Genomic DNA, 15,595 nt, shown 5'->3' with positions numbered 1-15,595 from the left:
CTGTATCTGTGATGTGTTTGTATTGTTACCTTACTGAATACTTAAAATATAGTACAAACACTACTAATTTTATCCATTATCTTATTTAGAAGTTGTGTGACCAAGTTGGTTTATATGTATTTAATCATTAAGCCTCAAGTTTAATTTAGAGTAAAGAGGGCAAACAGACCTCTAGCTGGTATATTTTTAAGCCTCCTTGTGTGTTGAGCATATTTGTTTTTATTCTAGAGTACATATTGAAGTTTTCTTTTCAAAGACTAGTACCTAATAACTATCTTGTTTAATATATATCAGTTAATACCAGTTAAATTAAACATGTTATTAAGAAAGTGAGAATAAATAGGAGATTGCTGTTTATTTTTGATTTTGTAGATGTTTTTTCCTTTCCTTTTTCTTCTGAGGGTGGAACAGTGAAAAAATAATTCAAAACCTCTTGATCAGAAGAGCTCCAGCGACTCTCCTTCCCTCCCTCATTTCAAGTAGAAGGATGCTTTTTCTTCTTAACATTCTCCCCCAGTACTCTGAATTAGAGATTTATTTGCAACGAAAAATCAATTAGTCCTAAATTTATTCATGGATTTCAGGTCCAGCGATCAATGCAAGTCCACTCAGTGGGCTCAAGGGGACCCAGTTCATCCCAGTTAATGTGTCTGAAGGGGAATTACCATTGATGCTATTTTTTTCCCTTTAGGTCAGAGATCAGATCTCGCTGTCACGGACTGCGGCAAGTAGGAATGACTTCACCCTGCAGCTACCCAGACTGCACCTGGAGACCTTTGCAATGGAGGGGCTCAAGGGCGGGCCAGAGGTTGTAGCGTGCCAGGTTAGAGTCTAAATTACATTGTTTGCTACCGAGACACGTAGAAAAAGAAATTGCACTAACTGCGGAGAATGGAAGCCTCAAAGTATTGTGACTAACTTGAAGAAGATGCAAATAATTTTTCCTCATTTTTCTTCCGTCATGTAACACTATAGTTCACAAATAATTGTGTTTTTTTCTTTAAAGCCTAGAACTAGCCAATTAAATAATCCAGAAAAGTTTTTTATTTTTTACCAAGGAAAAACGTGCGGTTTATAGCTAAGTACAGTATTAAAAGAGCATACTTTTTGGGCAGCAGAGGACAATAAGACGCTAGGCTGTTATCTCTTTAAGCTAGTCTGAATTTGTAGCTCTTATTGTTTTACAATAAATCACTTTAGATAAAATTATCAGGTGAGATATTTGATATTTTTCAGTGTTAATTCCAAAGTATATCCAACATTTCTCAGGTGGCAATTTAATTTCAGCAAATCTAGAACCTAGCTGCACTTTGCATTGAAAAGTATCTTATACTTCAGTGTTTAGTTTTAATGAACTTTGTTATATGTGTCAGCTAGGTTATTTCATTTATAAAACTCAAAGCACCCAATCATAAAACCTCAAGTAACTTTAAAATAAACTTAATAAAGATAGTTATTTTCAAAAACATATTTATTTTCAGATGCTGCAGCTAGCTTTCTATTCTAGGTTACTATTAGGTTATTGTGATCATTTTTCTCCTTAGGGTTAAAAATATTTTTTAATCAGACAAAACAAAATTTAGTATGTATTTTATTCTCCCTTTAATGCCCAATTTCTTTTTTTTTTTTTTTTTTTTGGCTCACGGGCCCAGCTGCTCCGCAGCATGCGGGATCCTCCTGGACTGGGGCACGAACCCGTGTCCCCTGCATCGGCAGGCGGACTCCCAACCATTGTGCCACCAGGGAAGCCCCCCAATTTCTTTATTAGAAAAATCTATCGACATTATGTGAACTATAGGGCGCCTGGTAATTCAAAAGAGGTTGTCCTTGTTCAATAGCACCCTAGATTTTTCAATGTATTTAAGAGAAATATCTCTTAAAACTCAGTCCCTTTCACATTTTGAGGTTTAAGATAAACTTCTTTCATTCTTCAGTTTATGACCCTGTAAAATTTTAACTTCGTACAAAATTAATGTCAGTCCAAGTGGGGCTATGTTAATTTTTTTCTACATGCTCCATACCCTAATTTAATTTGTTATTAGTACTCAAATTAATGCTCAACAAAGAAAAAATGCTTGTTGTTTCTTTCATTAGATTGTCCACCAATATATCTAAAACATATGTAATTGTAAAACGAAGCATGAGGCATTTTTATTTTCATTTATAGGCTAGAATACTGTACCATTATTTAGTACAAGATTAAGATGTACATTTAAAATTTGATTATATTTAAGTACAATATGATTTGAGATTTTTCTAGTGGTTGTAAAGTAATCCTTTGCTTGGTTATCTTAATTCGGAATCTCACAGGGCTTAGTACTTGTCATAATTCACAAATAAAGACTTCCCCCAAACTCTAGATTGTGATGATTTGGAAAGAGACTGCTTCTTAGGAATGCCATTTTTTGAGGCAAAGCATGAACTCTATAGAGTTCTGACATCTGTGCATAACAAGAAGGAAATGGATGGGCTTGTATTTTAAACTACTATCTTTTCCAAGTTCTAATAAAAATAGTTATGTGGGTTGCCAGATACCTAAACACTTGGGTAAATTTTGTATTGACGTGCTGTAACATGCATTGTAGTTTAGTAATATATGTTTTTGTTTAGTATCCTGTGCAGAGAAGAGCACATATTTGAGCCCTAATAGTGTTTCACACACACACACACACACACACGGACACAATTGGTGATATGGAGTACTTTGAGAAGAAAGGCACTGTATTAATTGAAGACCTTAATTATAACAATAACTATAATTATAATAATAATTATTATTATAAGTGCCATTTTAGTGAGCACTTACTGTGTAACAGGTATCATGCTTAGCTGTTTAAATAAATGATCTCAGTTAATTCTCACAATGGACCTGTCAGATAGATGGCATTATTTCCATTTTACAATGAAAACAACAACAATAGCAGGTAACTCTCCTCAGATCGACAGCAAGTAAATGGTAAGGCCTAGAGTCTGAGTTTAAGTCTGGGTGTATTTGACTGCAAAGCCTGAACTGGTAAAATCTGACAGTAAAAATCTAGATGCCTGTGTTAAATGGTCAGAGTGAAACCTTTGAAATCTACAGTGGAGTTTTTCTTCCATTTACAAAGTATACATTATGCATCTGTGTATGATGTAGGTCATAGTTTATGCTGTATTGTAGACAAATTCACAGATACAAAATTGTGTTTCCATTTGACAGGCTAATATTATAGAACTCTACTTTTCACCTTTTCGCAGTTTGTAAATATATATATTTATGCTAAGTGTGGCTACATATTTAGGAATTCAGTATTTGTTTAGCTTTGTACTGTGTGCTGATGAAGCGGACTACTCAAAGCATGAACAGCTTTCGATTATGATGAGGGGAGGACCACTATGCAGGATGTGGTAGCGTCTGAATTATTTGGCCAACATATACAACCATCATTTAGAGCTGTAGGAGCTGAAGTTTTCCTAGACAGCCACTGTCTGTCTTTTCCAAAGGGGCGAGCTTTATTATAGGTACAATCCTTGATGGAAGGAAGACCCATGAGCATGATTGAAAGTTGAAGAGGATGAGTGGATTACCTTATCTCTCTGTACCCAGAAGAGCATGTGACTGATACTCTTCTACAGGAGATAATTCAGTTCATCTAGTCTCTGCGATCTGCTAGCTTTTAACCCTGATTTCCTTATCTGCAACAAAGTGTAATGCTAACAATTTCTCGGGCTTTTAGTAAGTTTGAATGAGGCAATGCATGTAAAGCAGAGAGCACAGTGCCCAGCACAAAGAAAGCAGGCAACGCATGGTGGCTCTTATTACTGCTGACCAGTATGGGAAACATTGTAAAGATGAAGTAAGCAACAGTAGCTTGATTTTATTACTTTTGAGGGGTGTGTGTGGGTGGTTTTGTTTTTAAAGAAATGGTTACTTAGAATCTTTTCTCTATATCTTTCCATTTGTTTCCTTCAGTCTTCCTTGTTTCTTCAAAAGCTTCAAATAATTTTGATTAAGATCAACTGTAGCTCCCTATTTACTTTTCCTTGTTACTTGATGTTCCAGTGAGGCCATGTCGCCAATGTAACCCCTGTTTAAGCTCCTATGGCAAGTTTAGAACTATTATACCTGGGCTTCTATCTCCTAAATAACAGCATATTAGTCTACTGGGATACTGGAAAAAAATAAAACACCTAGATTAGACAAGTTAGCTTTAGCTGAAAAGCCCAGTACGGTGTGAATGCAGAGGACTTTGTAAGAAAAAATATTCTGCCCATACTTTATAAAGAAACCTGTTACTCATCGTCTTATACTTTGAATTGTGTTTTTTCAATAATTATGATATGTGATGCTTTTACTATCTGGAAGATATCAGCAGGCATCCAATAAATGTTTGTGCCTCCATTCCCATTCAACAATAACCAACACAGAACAATATCAATATTGATATTATTGAGTGCTTATTCTGTACCAGTTACTGTGCTAAGCACCTTACATTTACTCTCTCATTTAACCCCTGCAACAACCCTATGAAAAAGAGGTGCTCTGCTTTTATCTAGTTTACAAAGGAAGAAGCTGAAGTTTACTGAGATGAAGTAAATTGCTAAAGGTCACATATCCAGTGAGTAGGGTGACCGGTCCCTTCATTCTTTTTAATCGTGCCTTTCTGCCTTTTGTAAACCATCGCATAGTGTTTTGTGTGTTGTGTGTGTGTGTGGTGTGTGTGTGTGTTTTAGGGTAGCTGAGAGGAAAAAAGAATAAAGGTAGGGTCTCTCTATAAAATACAATTTCGTTTGTGAGGAGATCATGGCGAGAATAGAAATCCAAAAGAGATTAATGGGGAAAGTTACTTAAACTGTGTATTTCAGCCTCTTCATCTATAAAATGAAAATAATAGAAGTTTCTAACTCAGTGTGACTATTGAATGGGTTAATCCACCTGAAGTGCTTAGCATAGTGACAGGTACATTGTAAACACTCACTATTTATTAGCTCTCCACTAACCTGAAAGGTCGTGAGACCAGGAACTTGGTTTTGTTCACTGCTGCATCATCAGAGCTCAGAACCCTGCCTCACATGGAAGAGGCCCTCAGTATGTATGGGTGAATGAATACTTGATTTCAGACGCCGGTCAAGGTGCCTTAGGAAGCTGCTGTGCCTAAGTTGTGCACGCCTTTAAGAGACTTGGGATCAATTTTTTTTTTTTAACTTCTAAACCCACTTCATTTAAAAGGAAAAGTTCCCCGAACCATCTCATAAAAGTGTTTAAGGCTTAGTGCACAATAACTATACCTCTGGAAATGTAGTATATTTTATAAATATATGTTTATAAACACTTCATTAGAAAGGCTTCGTGAAACCATTTATTTATGAAGATTTTAAACAAGAGTCTTTACCGTAAATCCAGTAATCCTTTAATCACCCATAACCTACCATGTTATTACAAAGTCCTTACTTGGTATGGTTGTTTGTTATGTGCTATACCCGCAACTTTTGGGGTACCATGGTTTTTTACATTTAACTTACCTTCCAGGCATAGAAATTTCTTCCATCTATTTTGTTGTATTTATAAAGTTAAATCATAAAAGGGCATCTTGAAGGGATTTTTTTTTTTTTTTTTTTAATATAGAGTAGGAACAAATACCTTGTACCTAAGTACCTAAACTGTCAGGGAATAAAAATATCAAGAATCACTCTTAATAATTTTTCACATGTGTTCCCAGTTACACTGCTTAATGCAGCAGCCTTCTAATTGTTGTTTAAGAAATGTCTTCATTTGGGCATAGTTAGAAGTTAAAGAAATGTTAGGCAATTTTACTTGAAATCTTGTATTATGTAGATATTTTCTTCTTCAAGTTATTCCATCCCCATAAGTGAATTTTCAGATCTCTGATTATTTTTTAAAACATGAAAACTAGCCATTTTGAATGGAAATATTGCTAAATATGTAGACTACTAAATAGGTAAAAGTGCCCAGTTGTCCCTGAAAGACTAGATGACTTCTATTAGTTCTTTAGTTTCCTTTTTAAAGTATGGTTCTTTATTTTCTGATACTAAAAGAAAGTTTTACCTTCTTTTTATAGTTCAGGTCTTCCCTTATTTTCAGATGTCCATTCTCGCTGGGTTCCTAATTTACAGAGTTGTCAGGGTTTAGTCTAAGAGTCTCCATGGTGAAGTAAAGAGAATATATTTTGTGACAGCTGTATGTCTCATAGATATTCCTTTTCATTTATTTCTGGGTCCATGACTGTGCATTATTGGAAGTCAGACCTTTTTGGTAAGTGGGGTCATTTTTGTAAAAAGGTATCGAGAAGATTTTGGGGTTATCTAAAGTTGTTATCAATGAGTGTGCAATTCTCTTTAAATTCATAAATCAAAATATCTTTTAAATTACAAAACATAAAATGATTTTAGAATTCAGTTGTGGCATCAAAAAGAATGTTGAAATGCTACCTTCTTCAAAGGCTGGAAGGTGCTTCCCAGGGAAGACCTGTTTATTAGGGGAAAACAATTAGCTGGAAAAATCATATAGTTCATCTGAGAATAAAGACATTTTGATGGAAAAAAGCCATCCTTTGTCTCATCTAGCTGCTTGACAGCTGTAATCTCCAGTTCCACAGAATAAAAATTGTGCCAATGAGGAATCTAAATGTCCAGGATTTGAGGCCTACCTCAAGGATGAATATAAGGATTAGTGCGTTTGTTTTTCATGTTGACACCAGGAAGAATAAATGGCACTTCCTGAAGTAATGTTGTTAGAGAAAATATTTTTGTTATTTGCTAGTTAAAATTTTAGAATTCTACTGTGAAGATTTGATAATACACAAGCAGACATTAAGTTTCTTCAAAACTTGCTGGTACTAGAGCTGTGAGCAATGCTAAATAAAACAAAATATAAAGAGAAGTAAGATGTTAATGTGTACAGAAGGACTAATTTTAGAGTGTGTTGCAAATTGGAACAACAGTGATTAAATAATAGCATAGTAGCATTTAAACATTGATTTATAGTCACTGTGAGTTACACCTTGTTGTCCCGAATCTGTATCTTCTCCTAAGGTTTCAGGACGTTTTAGTTTCCATTGACCAGGAAGACTTTGCTAGAAATTTAGCCTCGCCCATCAGTCGTTATTAGAGCAGTTCCGGTATTATCACCTAAGTCCTCTCACCCTCCCTGCCTCCCTTTCTCCTCCGTTCCCTTCCTCTGCCTATTTGATTTGCATTTTTTTTTTTTTTTTTGGTGGTGATGGTGGTGGAGGAGGGCGTAGGGGGGCGCATCAAACAGAATTTTAGGGCAGGATCTTGAGAGTAAAAATGTAGAATTATGCTTTTTGGTCCAAATATTTTACCAGGTGATATATGCTACCATTATTTTCTTAATCCCCATATTTTATTTCAAAAGACTTGTAAAAAAAAAAAAAAACCCGTATTTGGGCTTCCCTGGTGGCGCAGTGGTTGAGAGTCCGCCTGCCGATGCAGGGGACACGGGTTCGTGCCCCGGTCCGGGAAGATCCCACATGCCGCGGAGCGGCTGGGTCCGTGAGCCATGGCCGCTGAGTCTGCGCATCTGGAGCCTGTGCTCTGCAACGGGAGAGGCCACAACGGTGAGAGGCCCGCGTACTGCAAACAAAACAAAACAAAAAACCCGTATTTTTCTTTGTATCTGTTGTTAAAACATAATCTTGGGCATTAAGTGATAGCTAAGATTTCTAAAAAAGAAAAAAATCTGTTAAGGCTAGGCATGCTAAAAAGTTTTTTTTTAATGTTTACCTGATGGGACATTTTACATCTTGGATCATGGGTTTTATTTCAGGTTAGTGGTGGTCTGAAACAACAGTTTTGTTTTTTTTCCTGTTGGGACTTTAATCTCTCTTTGCCTTTTGAAAATGACAGGATGACATATGAGGGCAAGGAAATGCATCTGTATAAAGCTTCTGCTACGCAGAATCTTATACTGAGGAATCTAGTGACTCCCTACTCCTTAACTCAGCTGAAAATATTCACGAATTATTCCCTGTGGGAGTGACCTGGCATCAGTGATCTGAACTGACACTAAGTAAAATCTGGTAGGAATTATTTAAAATAAAGTCTTTTTTCTCTAGTTTTTAAAAATCATTTCTTCCTTTGTTTATTATAAAGAAGAATAATTTGGAAGAAAATAAAGTCATAGCAGAGTCACTATCACAGAGGTTGAAGAAGTTATACAACTTTACCAGAAAGTAATAGGATTAGCCACAGAACAGATGGAATCCTTTACCCGTAGACACAAATTACACAGGTAACAGGAATTCTCATTATTTTATCCAGTTGTTGTCTTGTCTTTTTCTCACGGGAAACAACATTGTCCTTTCTTGTGAAGGATGAATATGAATTATCATCCTTGTGGTGCTGAGTGCAACTGGAGTTTTATCCTAGAATCACTGTCTGTGAGCTTTCGGCCCTTAATTCTTCTGGTGCATCACCTTGTCATCTGTAACATGAAGATGATGATACTTGCCCTGCTGCATCTTGGGGCAGTTGTGAGGATCACATGACATGGATGAAAAAACTTTGGAAATTAAACAGCACTACTAGGTAGTTTTTAAATTGTTTTCCTTTAACTGTTTGGCTTGTAAACATTCCTTGATCAGGTGTAGACTCGCTTAGTTTTCAATCTCAGGATGAGAGGTTTTTTTTTTTTTTGACATCTTTATTGGGGAGTAATTGCTTTACAATGGTGTGTTAGTTTCTGCTTTATAACAAAGTGAATCCGTTACACATATACATATGTTCCCTTATCTCTTCCCTCTTGTGTCTCCCTCCCTCCCACCCTCCCTATCCTACCCCTTCAGGCGGTCACAAAGCACCGAGCTGATCTCCCTGTGCTATACGGCTGCTTCCCACTAGCTATCTACCTTACATTTGGTAGTGTATATATGTCCATGCCTCTCTCTCGCTTTGTCACAGCTCACCCTTCACCCTCCCCTATCCTCAAGTCCACTCTCTAGTAGGTCTGTGTCTTTATTCCTGTCTTACCCCTCGGTTCTTCATGACATTTTTTTTTCTTAAATTCCATATATATGTGTTAGCATACGGTATTTGTCTTTCTCTTTCTACTTACTTCACTCTGTATGACAGACTCTAGGTCCATCCACCTCACTACAAATATCTCAATTCTGTCTCTTTTTATGGCTGAGTAATATTCCATTGCATATATGTGCCACATCTTCTTTATCCATTCATCTGATGATGGACACTTAGGTTGCTTCCATGTCTTGGCTATTGTAAATAGAGCTACAATGAACATTGTGGTACATGACTCTTTTTGAATTATGGTTTTCTCAGGGTATATGCCCAGTAGTGGGATTGCTGGGTCATATGGTAGTTCTATTTGTAGTTTTTTAAGGAACCTCCATACTGTTCTCCATAGTGGCTGAACCAATTCACATTCCCACCAGCAGTGCAAGAGTGTTCCCTTTTCTCTACACCCTCTCCAGCATTTATTATTTCTAGATTTTTTGATGATGGCCATTCTGACTGGTGTGACATGATATCTCATTGTAGTTTTGATTTGCATTTCTCTAATGATTAATGATGTTGAGCATTCTTTCATGTGTTTGTTGGCAGTCTGTATATCTTCTTTGGAGAAATGTCTATTTAGGTCTTCTGCCCATTTTTGGATTGGGTTGTTTGTTTTTTTGATATTGAGCTGCATGAGCTGCTTGTAAATTTTGGAAATTAATCCTTTGTCAGTTGCTTCGTTTGCAAATATTTTCTCCCATTCTGAGGGTTGTCTTTTCGTCTTGTTTATGGTTTCCTTTGCTGTGCAAAAGCTTTGAAGTTTCATTAGGTCCCATTTGTTTAGTTTTGTTTTTATTTCCATTTCTCTAGGAGGTGGGTCAAAAAGGATCTTGCTGTGATTTATGTCATACAGTGTTCTGCCTATGTTTTCCTCTAAGAGTTTGATAGTTTCTGGCCTTACACTTAGGTCTTTAATCCATTTTGAGCTTATTTTTGTGTATGGTGTTAGGGAGTGATCTAATCTCATAGTTCTACATGTACCTGTCCAGTTTTCCCAGCACCACTTATTGAAGAGGCTGTCCTTTTTCCACTGTACATTCCTGCCTCCTTTATCAAAGATAAGGTAACCATATGTGCGTGGGTTTATCTCTGGGCTTTCTATCCTGTTCCATTGATCTATCTTTCTGTTTTTGTGCCAGTACCATACTGTCTTGATTACTGTAGCTTTGTAGTATAGTCTGAAGTCAGGGGCCTGATTCAGGATGAGATTTTTGCCCTTCTAAAAGAAAAGCAAGTAAATCAGATGATGGGGGAGTTGGCAACCATGAATCTGTGCAATTTTCTGAATGTCACTGAGTTTGCTGGAAACATTATGTTGATCAGAAGGGGAATTTGGAAGAGATAAAATAACTCTGTCTGCTGGGGAAAGAGGCAAGCAATGTAGTATTGGAGAAAGCCTATGTGGAGAGTCAGAATGCCTGGATTGAAGTCCTGGCTCTGTAATGTAACCACCTTGGCAGGTCACTCAACAGCCCTGAGCCCCCTATTTCCTCATCTTTAAATGGAGGTGGTGAAGCCTGTCTTGCTTTCTTTCACTCACGGGGCTGTGGGGAGATCAGGTGAGATAATGTAATGTGGGGAGATCAAGAGAGGTAAGGTGCTTTTTATATTGTAAAATGCTAAATTAATATAAATTGTGTTGGACTGAACTGCAAACAGGCCTGTGTTTCAGGAAAAGTAACCTAAGTACGTTAAGGAATGTTTTAGTGTTTTGACTCTTGGAGACTTTTGGCTGATGACCTGTTTGATACAGGTTTCACTTTAGTAGCAGCGTGTGCAATAAAAAGAACAAAATGTTCCACAACTCTAGTGTTTTCTTACAGCTCAGTATAAAGCCATTGCTAACACTTTGGTGAATGTCCACCATATACTTCTATTTGAATAATTATTTTTAAAAGTAATTCAAGCATTACTACTGTCTTCATATGTCCTTTTAACTCATTTTGTTGCCTTTATTTATACCATTTGAATTTTTTTTTTTTGGACTTCAAATTCCAACTCTGAAAAGGTGACAATATTTGCCTGTATGTGAAATGTTTGAGACACACCTAGTTAAAGAAACAAAAGCACAAAAGATATGAAAGTACAGAGCATTTTATTTTTAGTTACAATTTTCAGTTCTAGGTAGCTCAAAGCAGAAAAGCTGCTGAATGATATGAACATCATTTCTTTGCCATTAATGTTAAGAGGCAAAAACTAAATCCCAAACTTGACCCTTTCTCTTTTTTTTTTTTTTTCTATTTTTGAAGCCTATTTAAGTATAACCCTACTCGATAATACCTTTTAATGCTTATTATTGAGAGAATGAAGCCTGTGAGCACTTGAACTTTCAAGGGCTACAACAGAATTGCTCTTCATTTTAGCTACTTGGGCAAAAAACAGTGTTTGATGGACTGCCAAGGTGAAGACCTGGGAAAGGAAGGGTTATCTACAAATTGAGTGAGTTTATTATGGCTTAGTGATTTGCTGATTGATTTCATTTGCTGTCAGTTAAGGCTCTCTTAACGTCAGTTTTCTTTGCATAATGCCTTGAAATAAAGACCAATGAAGTTCTTCAGATTGATGCCGCTTATATAAACTGACCCTGATTTGCCCTATTCTACATGACAATTTAAGTGACAGCGTTTAGAGGAAAATACAGCAATGAATATGCAACTTAAGGATTAAGGGAAATGCAGTAAATCATTCATTCTAAAACTAGGTACAAAAGTAATTTCTTGTAATGGTTCCACAGATGCCTTAAGCTTTATTAAACAGACTGTTATCAGTCACAAGAGTGTATGTGTGTGTGTGGTGGGGGGCTGTGTAGGTAGAGACAGACAGACAGAGGGACAGAAAGAGACAGAGGATTGAATTGAAAAAGAGAACTAAAAGTGATGTTAAATCTTTTCAAATTATAGTAAATCTTCCTCTCCCCACTTACTTAAACTTGGAGTTGTCAGAATCATGGTTTAAAAAATATTTTATCTGAGGTTGTATAAGTGCTGTATATTAAGTCACCAATGAAACCTAGGGTAATTTTGAAGCTTTAAATGCTTTTCAGTTTCAGAGCCTTCTAGTAAAGTGCTAGTAGCTTCTTTTTTTTCTTTCAATGGCCAAAAATTTCATAGTGCTGATTAAAAAGAGGTGTAACTTTTGTGGGGAAGACTAACTTAAGAAGTAACTCGCTGAGGAAACTGTGAAATACTAGTATCTTAATATGTCTTCCGAGTGAGGGCTATTTCACCCCACAGACCCCAGGTAGATTTTCTCTGTGGAGTGTATGACATTGCTTCTGTGTTGCAGAGCAATATTTTTGTCCGGAGTATATTTTATAATGCATATTAATCACAATGAACCTGACTTGGTATAACTTCATTAGGATTAAAAGGGCAACATAGGAAACAGAGCACTAAGGTGCAGAAAGCTCCTGGGTTCTGTGCCAGTGGTAGGAGGTTTAGCAAAGCGGCATATCATAAGCCTAAGTGCTATCTGTGACATATTTAAAAGAGGCCCACGTTGTATATTTGCAAATAAGGCTTAAAAAAGTCCTCAAACCTTAGGTCTTTGGTTGAATGATTATCTGGGAGAATGATTTACCTACAACATGTAAAATTTAGAAGAAGAAACTCCATGTTTTTAATCCTTCTAAAATTGAGAAGGAAATCATGATTAAAATAAAATATGCAGCTTCACGTTGTATATTTATTAAGTTCTATCATGGGAAAAAATAGAAAAAAAGAATATGAGACACTTAGCATGGGGACTTACACAAAGCCCTCAAAAGATAGCAGTTAAGATTATTACTACTGAGACAGTGTGTGTGAGTTGAGGAATGTTATGATTCTTCATCAGTGAGAAGGGATTCTTTGAAAGTTTTGAGTGTCTCACGTTATTACCAGGTTTTTGATTACGGCACATGAAGAGGTTAAATGACTTCTTTTTAGCACTGAGTGGTAGGTAGCAATAAAATGCTCTGAAAACTGGTAACTCGGAGGCAAAACTTGACCTGAACTAATTTTGTGACAAAGCCTGGGAAGAGCTGTGGCTCAGCTTATCCCCCTCAGTGTGATCATTCCAAGGTTTGCTGAAGAATGTATTTGATTAGACTGTGTTGCCCCACATCCCAACTAGAGTGTTAATATACGGTGTATGCTCCATATTTCCAAAATCCGAAAAATCCCGAGCTCCAAAACACATCTCGTTCTGAGGTTTCAGATTGGGATTGTGGGAACTGTATCAACATTATAAAACATTTTCCCACCAAAATAACACCTATTACTGCTTCAGTGCAAGACTTGTGTTTTTCTTATAGTGAGGCACATTCAGCCTGTGGCGTGTATTCTTGAGTGAAATTTGAATTTAATACCTAGTATCTCGTGCTTTATGTTTTGAGCCTTAAAAGAATCATGTGTAGTTTGTGCCCCCTAAAAACTCAGGGACTTCAACAATTGTGTTGTTATAGGCTAATCAGATATGGCTCTAATAGGCTTTACTTTGCTCGAGTCTGATCATGTTTGGAAACTAAAGGCACGTTTCAATTCCATGTGCGTAGGAGTCTCCTGAGACATTCTTTCAAGGCCCCTTCCTTTTTATATTCTGAAAGCGGAATGGATGAAATTCCTGGTCACATAAACTGCTTATCTTTTCTTGCATATCCTTCTAATTTGTTCCCACTGGGTAAGGTAATGCAGACTCTTGAAGGGTCTGAAGAAACCGGCTTTCCTAGGCACACTCTAGTTAAGGAGAGCAAGGTAACTGGGAGCGAGGAGTCTTAGCAACCAGGATGGCCTTTGTTGTTTTGTTTTTTAATCTATTTATTTATTTATTTATGGCTGCATTGGGTCTTCATTGCTGCGCGCGGGCTTTCCCTAGTTGCGGCGAGCGGGGGCTGCTCTTCATTGCGGTGCACGGGCTTCTCATTGTGGTGGCTTCTCTTGTTGTGGAGCATGGGCTCTAGGCTCGCGGGCTTCAGTACTTGTGGGACGTGGGCTCAGTAGTTGTGGCTCAGAATGGGCTTAGTTGTGGCTCATGGGCATGCGTGATCTTCCCAGACCGGGGCTTGAACCCGTGTCCCCTGCATTGGCAGGTGGATTCCTAACCACTGCGCCATCAGGGAAGCCTCAGGGTGGCCTTTGAGTCAAAGTTATCTAGTTATTCTAGAGGGAAAATGGAAATATCATTTGAGAGTATTTATTGATTTATTGGATTGGTTATAGCTTTATTTTTTCCAGTTTTATTGAGATATAATTGACATACAGCACCGTATAAGTTTAAGTTGTACAGCATAATTTGACTTACATGTAGTGTTGTGAAACGATTGCAGCAATTAGTTTAGTTAACATCGATCATCTCATATAAAAAAAAAGAAAAAGAAAAAAAAGTTTTTCTCCTTGTGATGAGAACTTTGGGTTTATGCTCTTGACAACTTTCCAATCTACCACACAGCAATGTAAACTATAGTCATCATGTTGTACATTACATCCCTAGAACTTATTTACGTTACACCTGGAAGTTTGTATCTTTTGACCACCCTACCTTCATCTAGTCCCCTCTCTCCTCACCTCCTACCTCTGGTAACCATAAATCTGATCTCTTTTTTCCTGAGTTTCTAAAAAAATTCCTCATTTAAGTGAGATCAGACAGTATTTGTGTTTCTCTGACTTATTTCACTTAGCATATTACCCTCAAGGTCCATCCATGTTGTCACAAATGGCAGGAGTTTCTTTTTGCTTTTGTAATGGCTGATATATATATATATATATTTATTTATTTATTTATTTATATATACACACACACACACACACATATACATATATATAAAGACTTCTTTATCCATTCATCTGTTGATCAACACTTAGGTTGTTTTCATGTCTTGGCTATTGTAAATAATGCTGCTGTGAACATAGGGGTGCAGATATCTCTTTGACATAGTGTTTTTGTTTCGGATATGGTCCCAGAAGTGTAATTGCTGAATCATTTTTCATTTTGGGGGGAACCTTTATACTGTTTTCCATAGTTGCTGTACCAATTTACAATCCCACTAATAGTGCACAAAGGGTTTCCTTTTCTCCACACCCTCACCAGCATTTGCTATCTTTTGTCTTTTTGATTTGATTATAACTGTTCTAAAAGGTGTGAGGTGATACCTTATTGTGGCTTTGATTCGCACTTCCCTCTTTTTTTCTCTTTTTTTTTTTTTTGCGGTACGCGGGCCTGTCACCGTTGTGGCCTCTCCCATTGCGGAGCACAGGCTCCGGACGCGCAGGCTCAGCGGCCATGGCTCACGGGCCCAGCCGCTCCGCGGCATGTGGGATCTTCCCGGACCGGGGCACGAACCCGTGTCCCCTGCATCAGCAGGCGGACTCTCAACCACTGCACCACCAGGGAAGCCCACACTTCCCTCTTGACTAGTGATATTGAGTACCTTTTCATGTGCCTGTTGGCCATTTGTATGTGTTTTTGGAAAAATTCTATTCAGATCCTTTGCCCGTTTTTCATTGGAATATTTATTTTTATGCTACTGAGTTGTATGAGTTCTTTATATATTTTTGAGAGTATTTAGAGACCAACTCAAACCAGT

At 37.2% G+C, this 15,595-nt stretch overlaps 1 protein-coding gene across 7 annotated transcripts in view; it reads left to right on the top strand.

Annotated features, from left to right (window-relative positions):
• CCDC171 (coiled-coil domain containing 171) overlaps positions 1-15,595 on the top strand; it is a 359,813-nt gene that overhangs the window by 275,471 nt on the left and 68,747 nt on the right. For 6 of the 7 annotated variants that reach the window (XM_049710683.1, XM_049710685.1, XM_049710687.1 and 3 more), the window contains one exon: positions 692-823. The exons of the other annotated variant lie outside the window; for it this stretch is intronic. In XM_049710683.1, coding sequence (XP_049566640.1) covers positions 692-823 — 132 coding nt within the window. The remainder of the gene's footprint in view (positions 1-691; positions 824-15,595) is intronic. 7 annotated transcript variants of the gene reach the window in all.

Source organism: Orcinus orca, chromosome 6 (assembly GCF_937001465.1).
Source record: "Orcinus orca chromosome 6, mOrcOrc1.1, whole genome shotgun sequence".
In the NCBI taxonomy this organism is placed as follows: domain Eukaryota; kingdom Metazoa; phylum Chordata; class Mammalia; order Artiodactyla; family Delphinidae; genus Orcinus; species Orcinus orca.
Note: the sequence above shows the minus strand (reverse complement) of the source record. Positions and strands in the feature narration are given on the sequence as shown.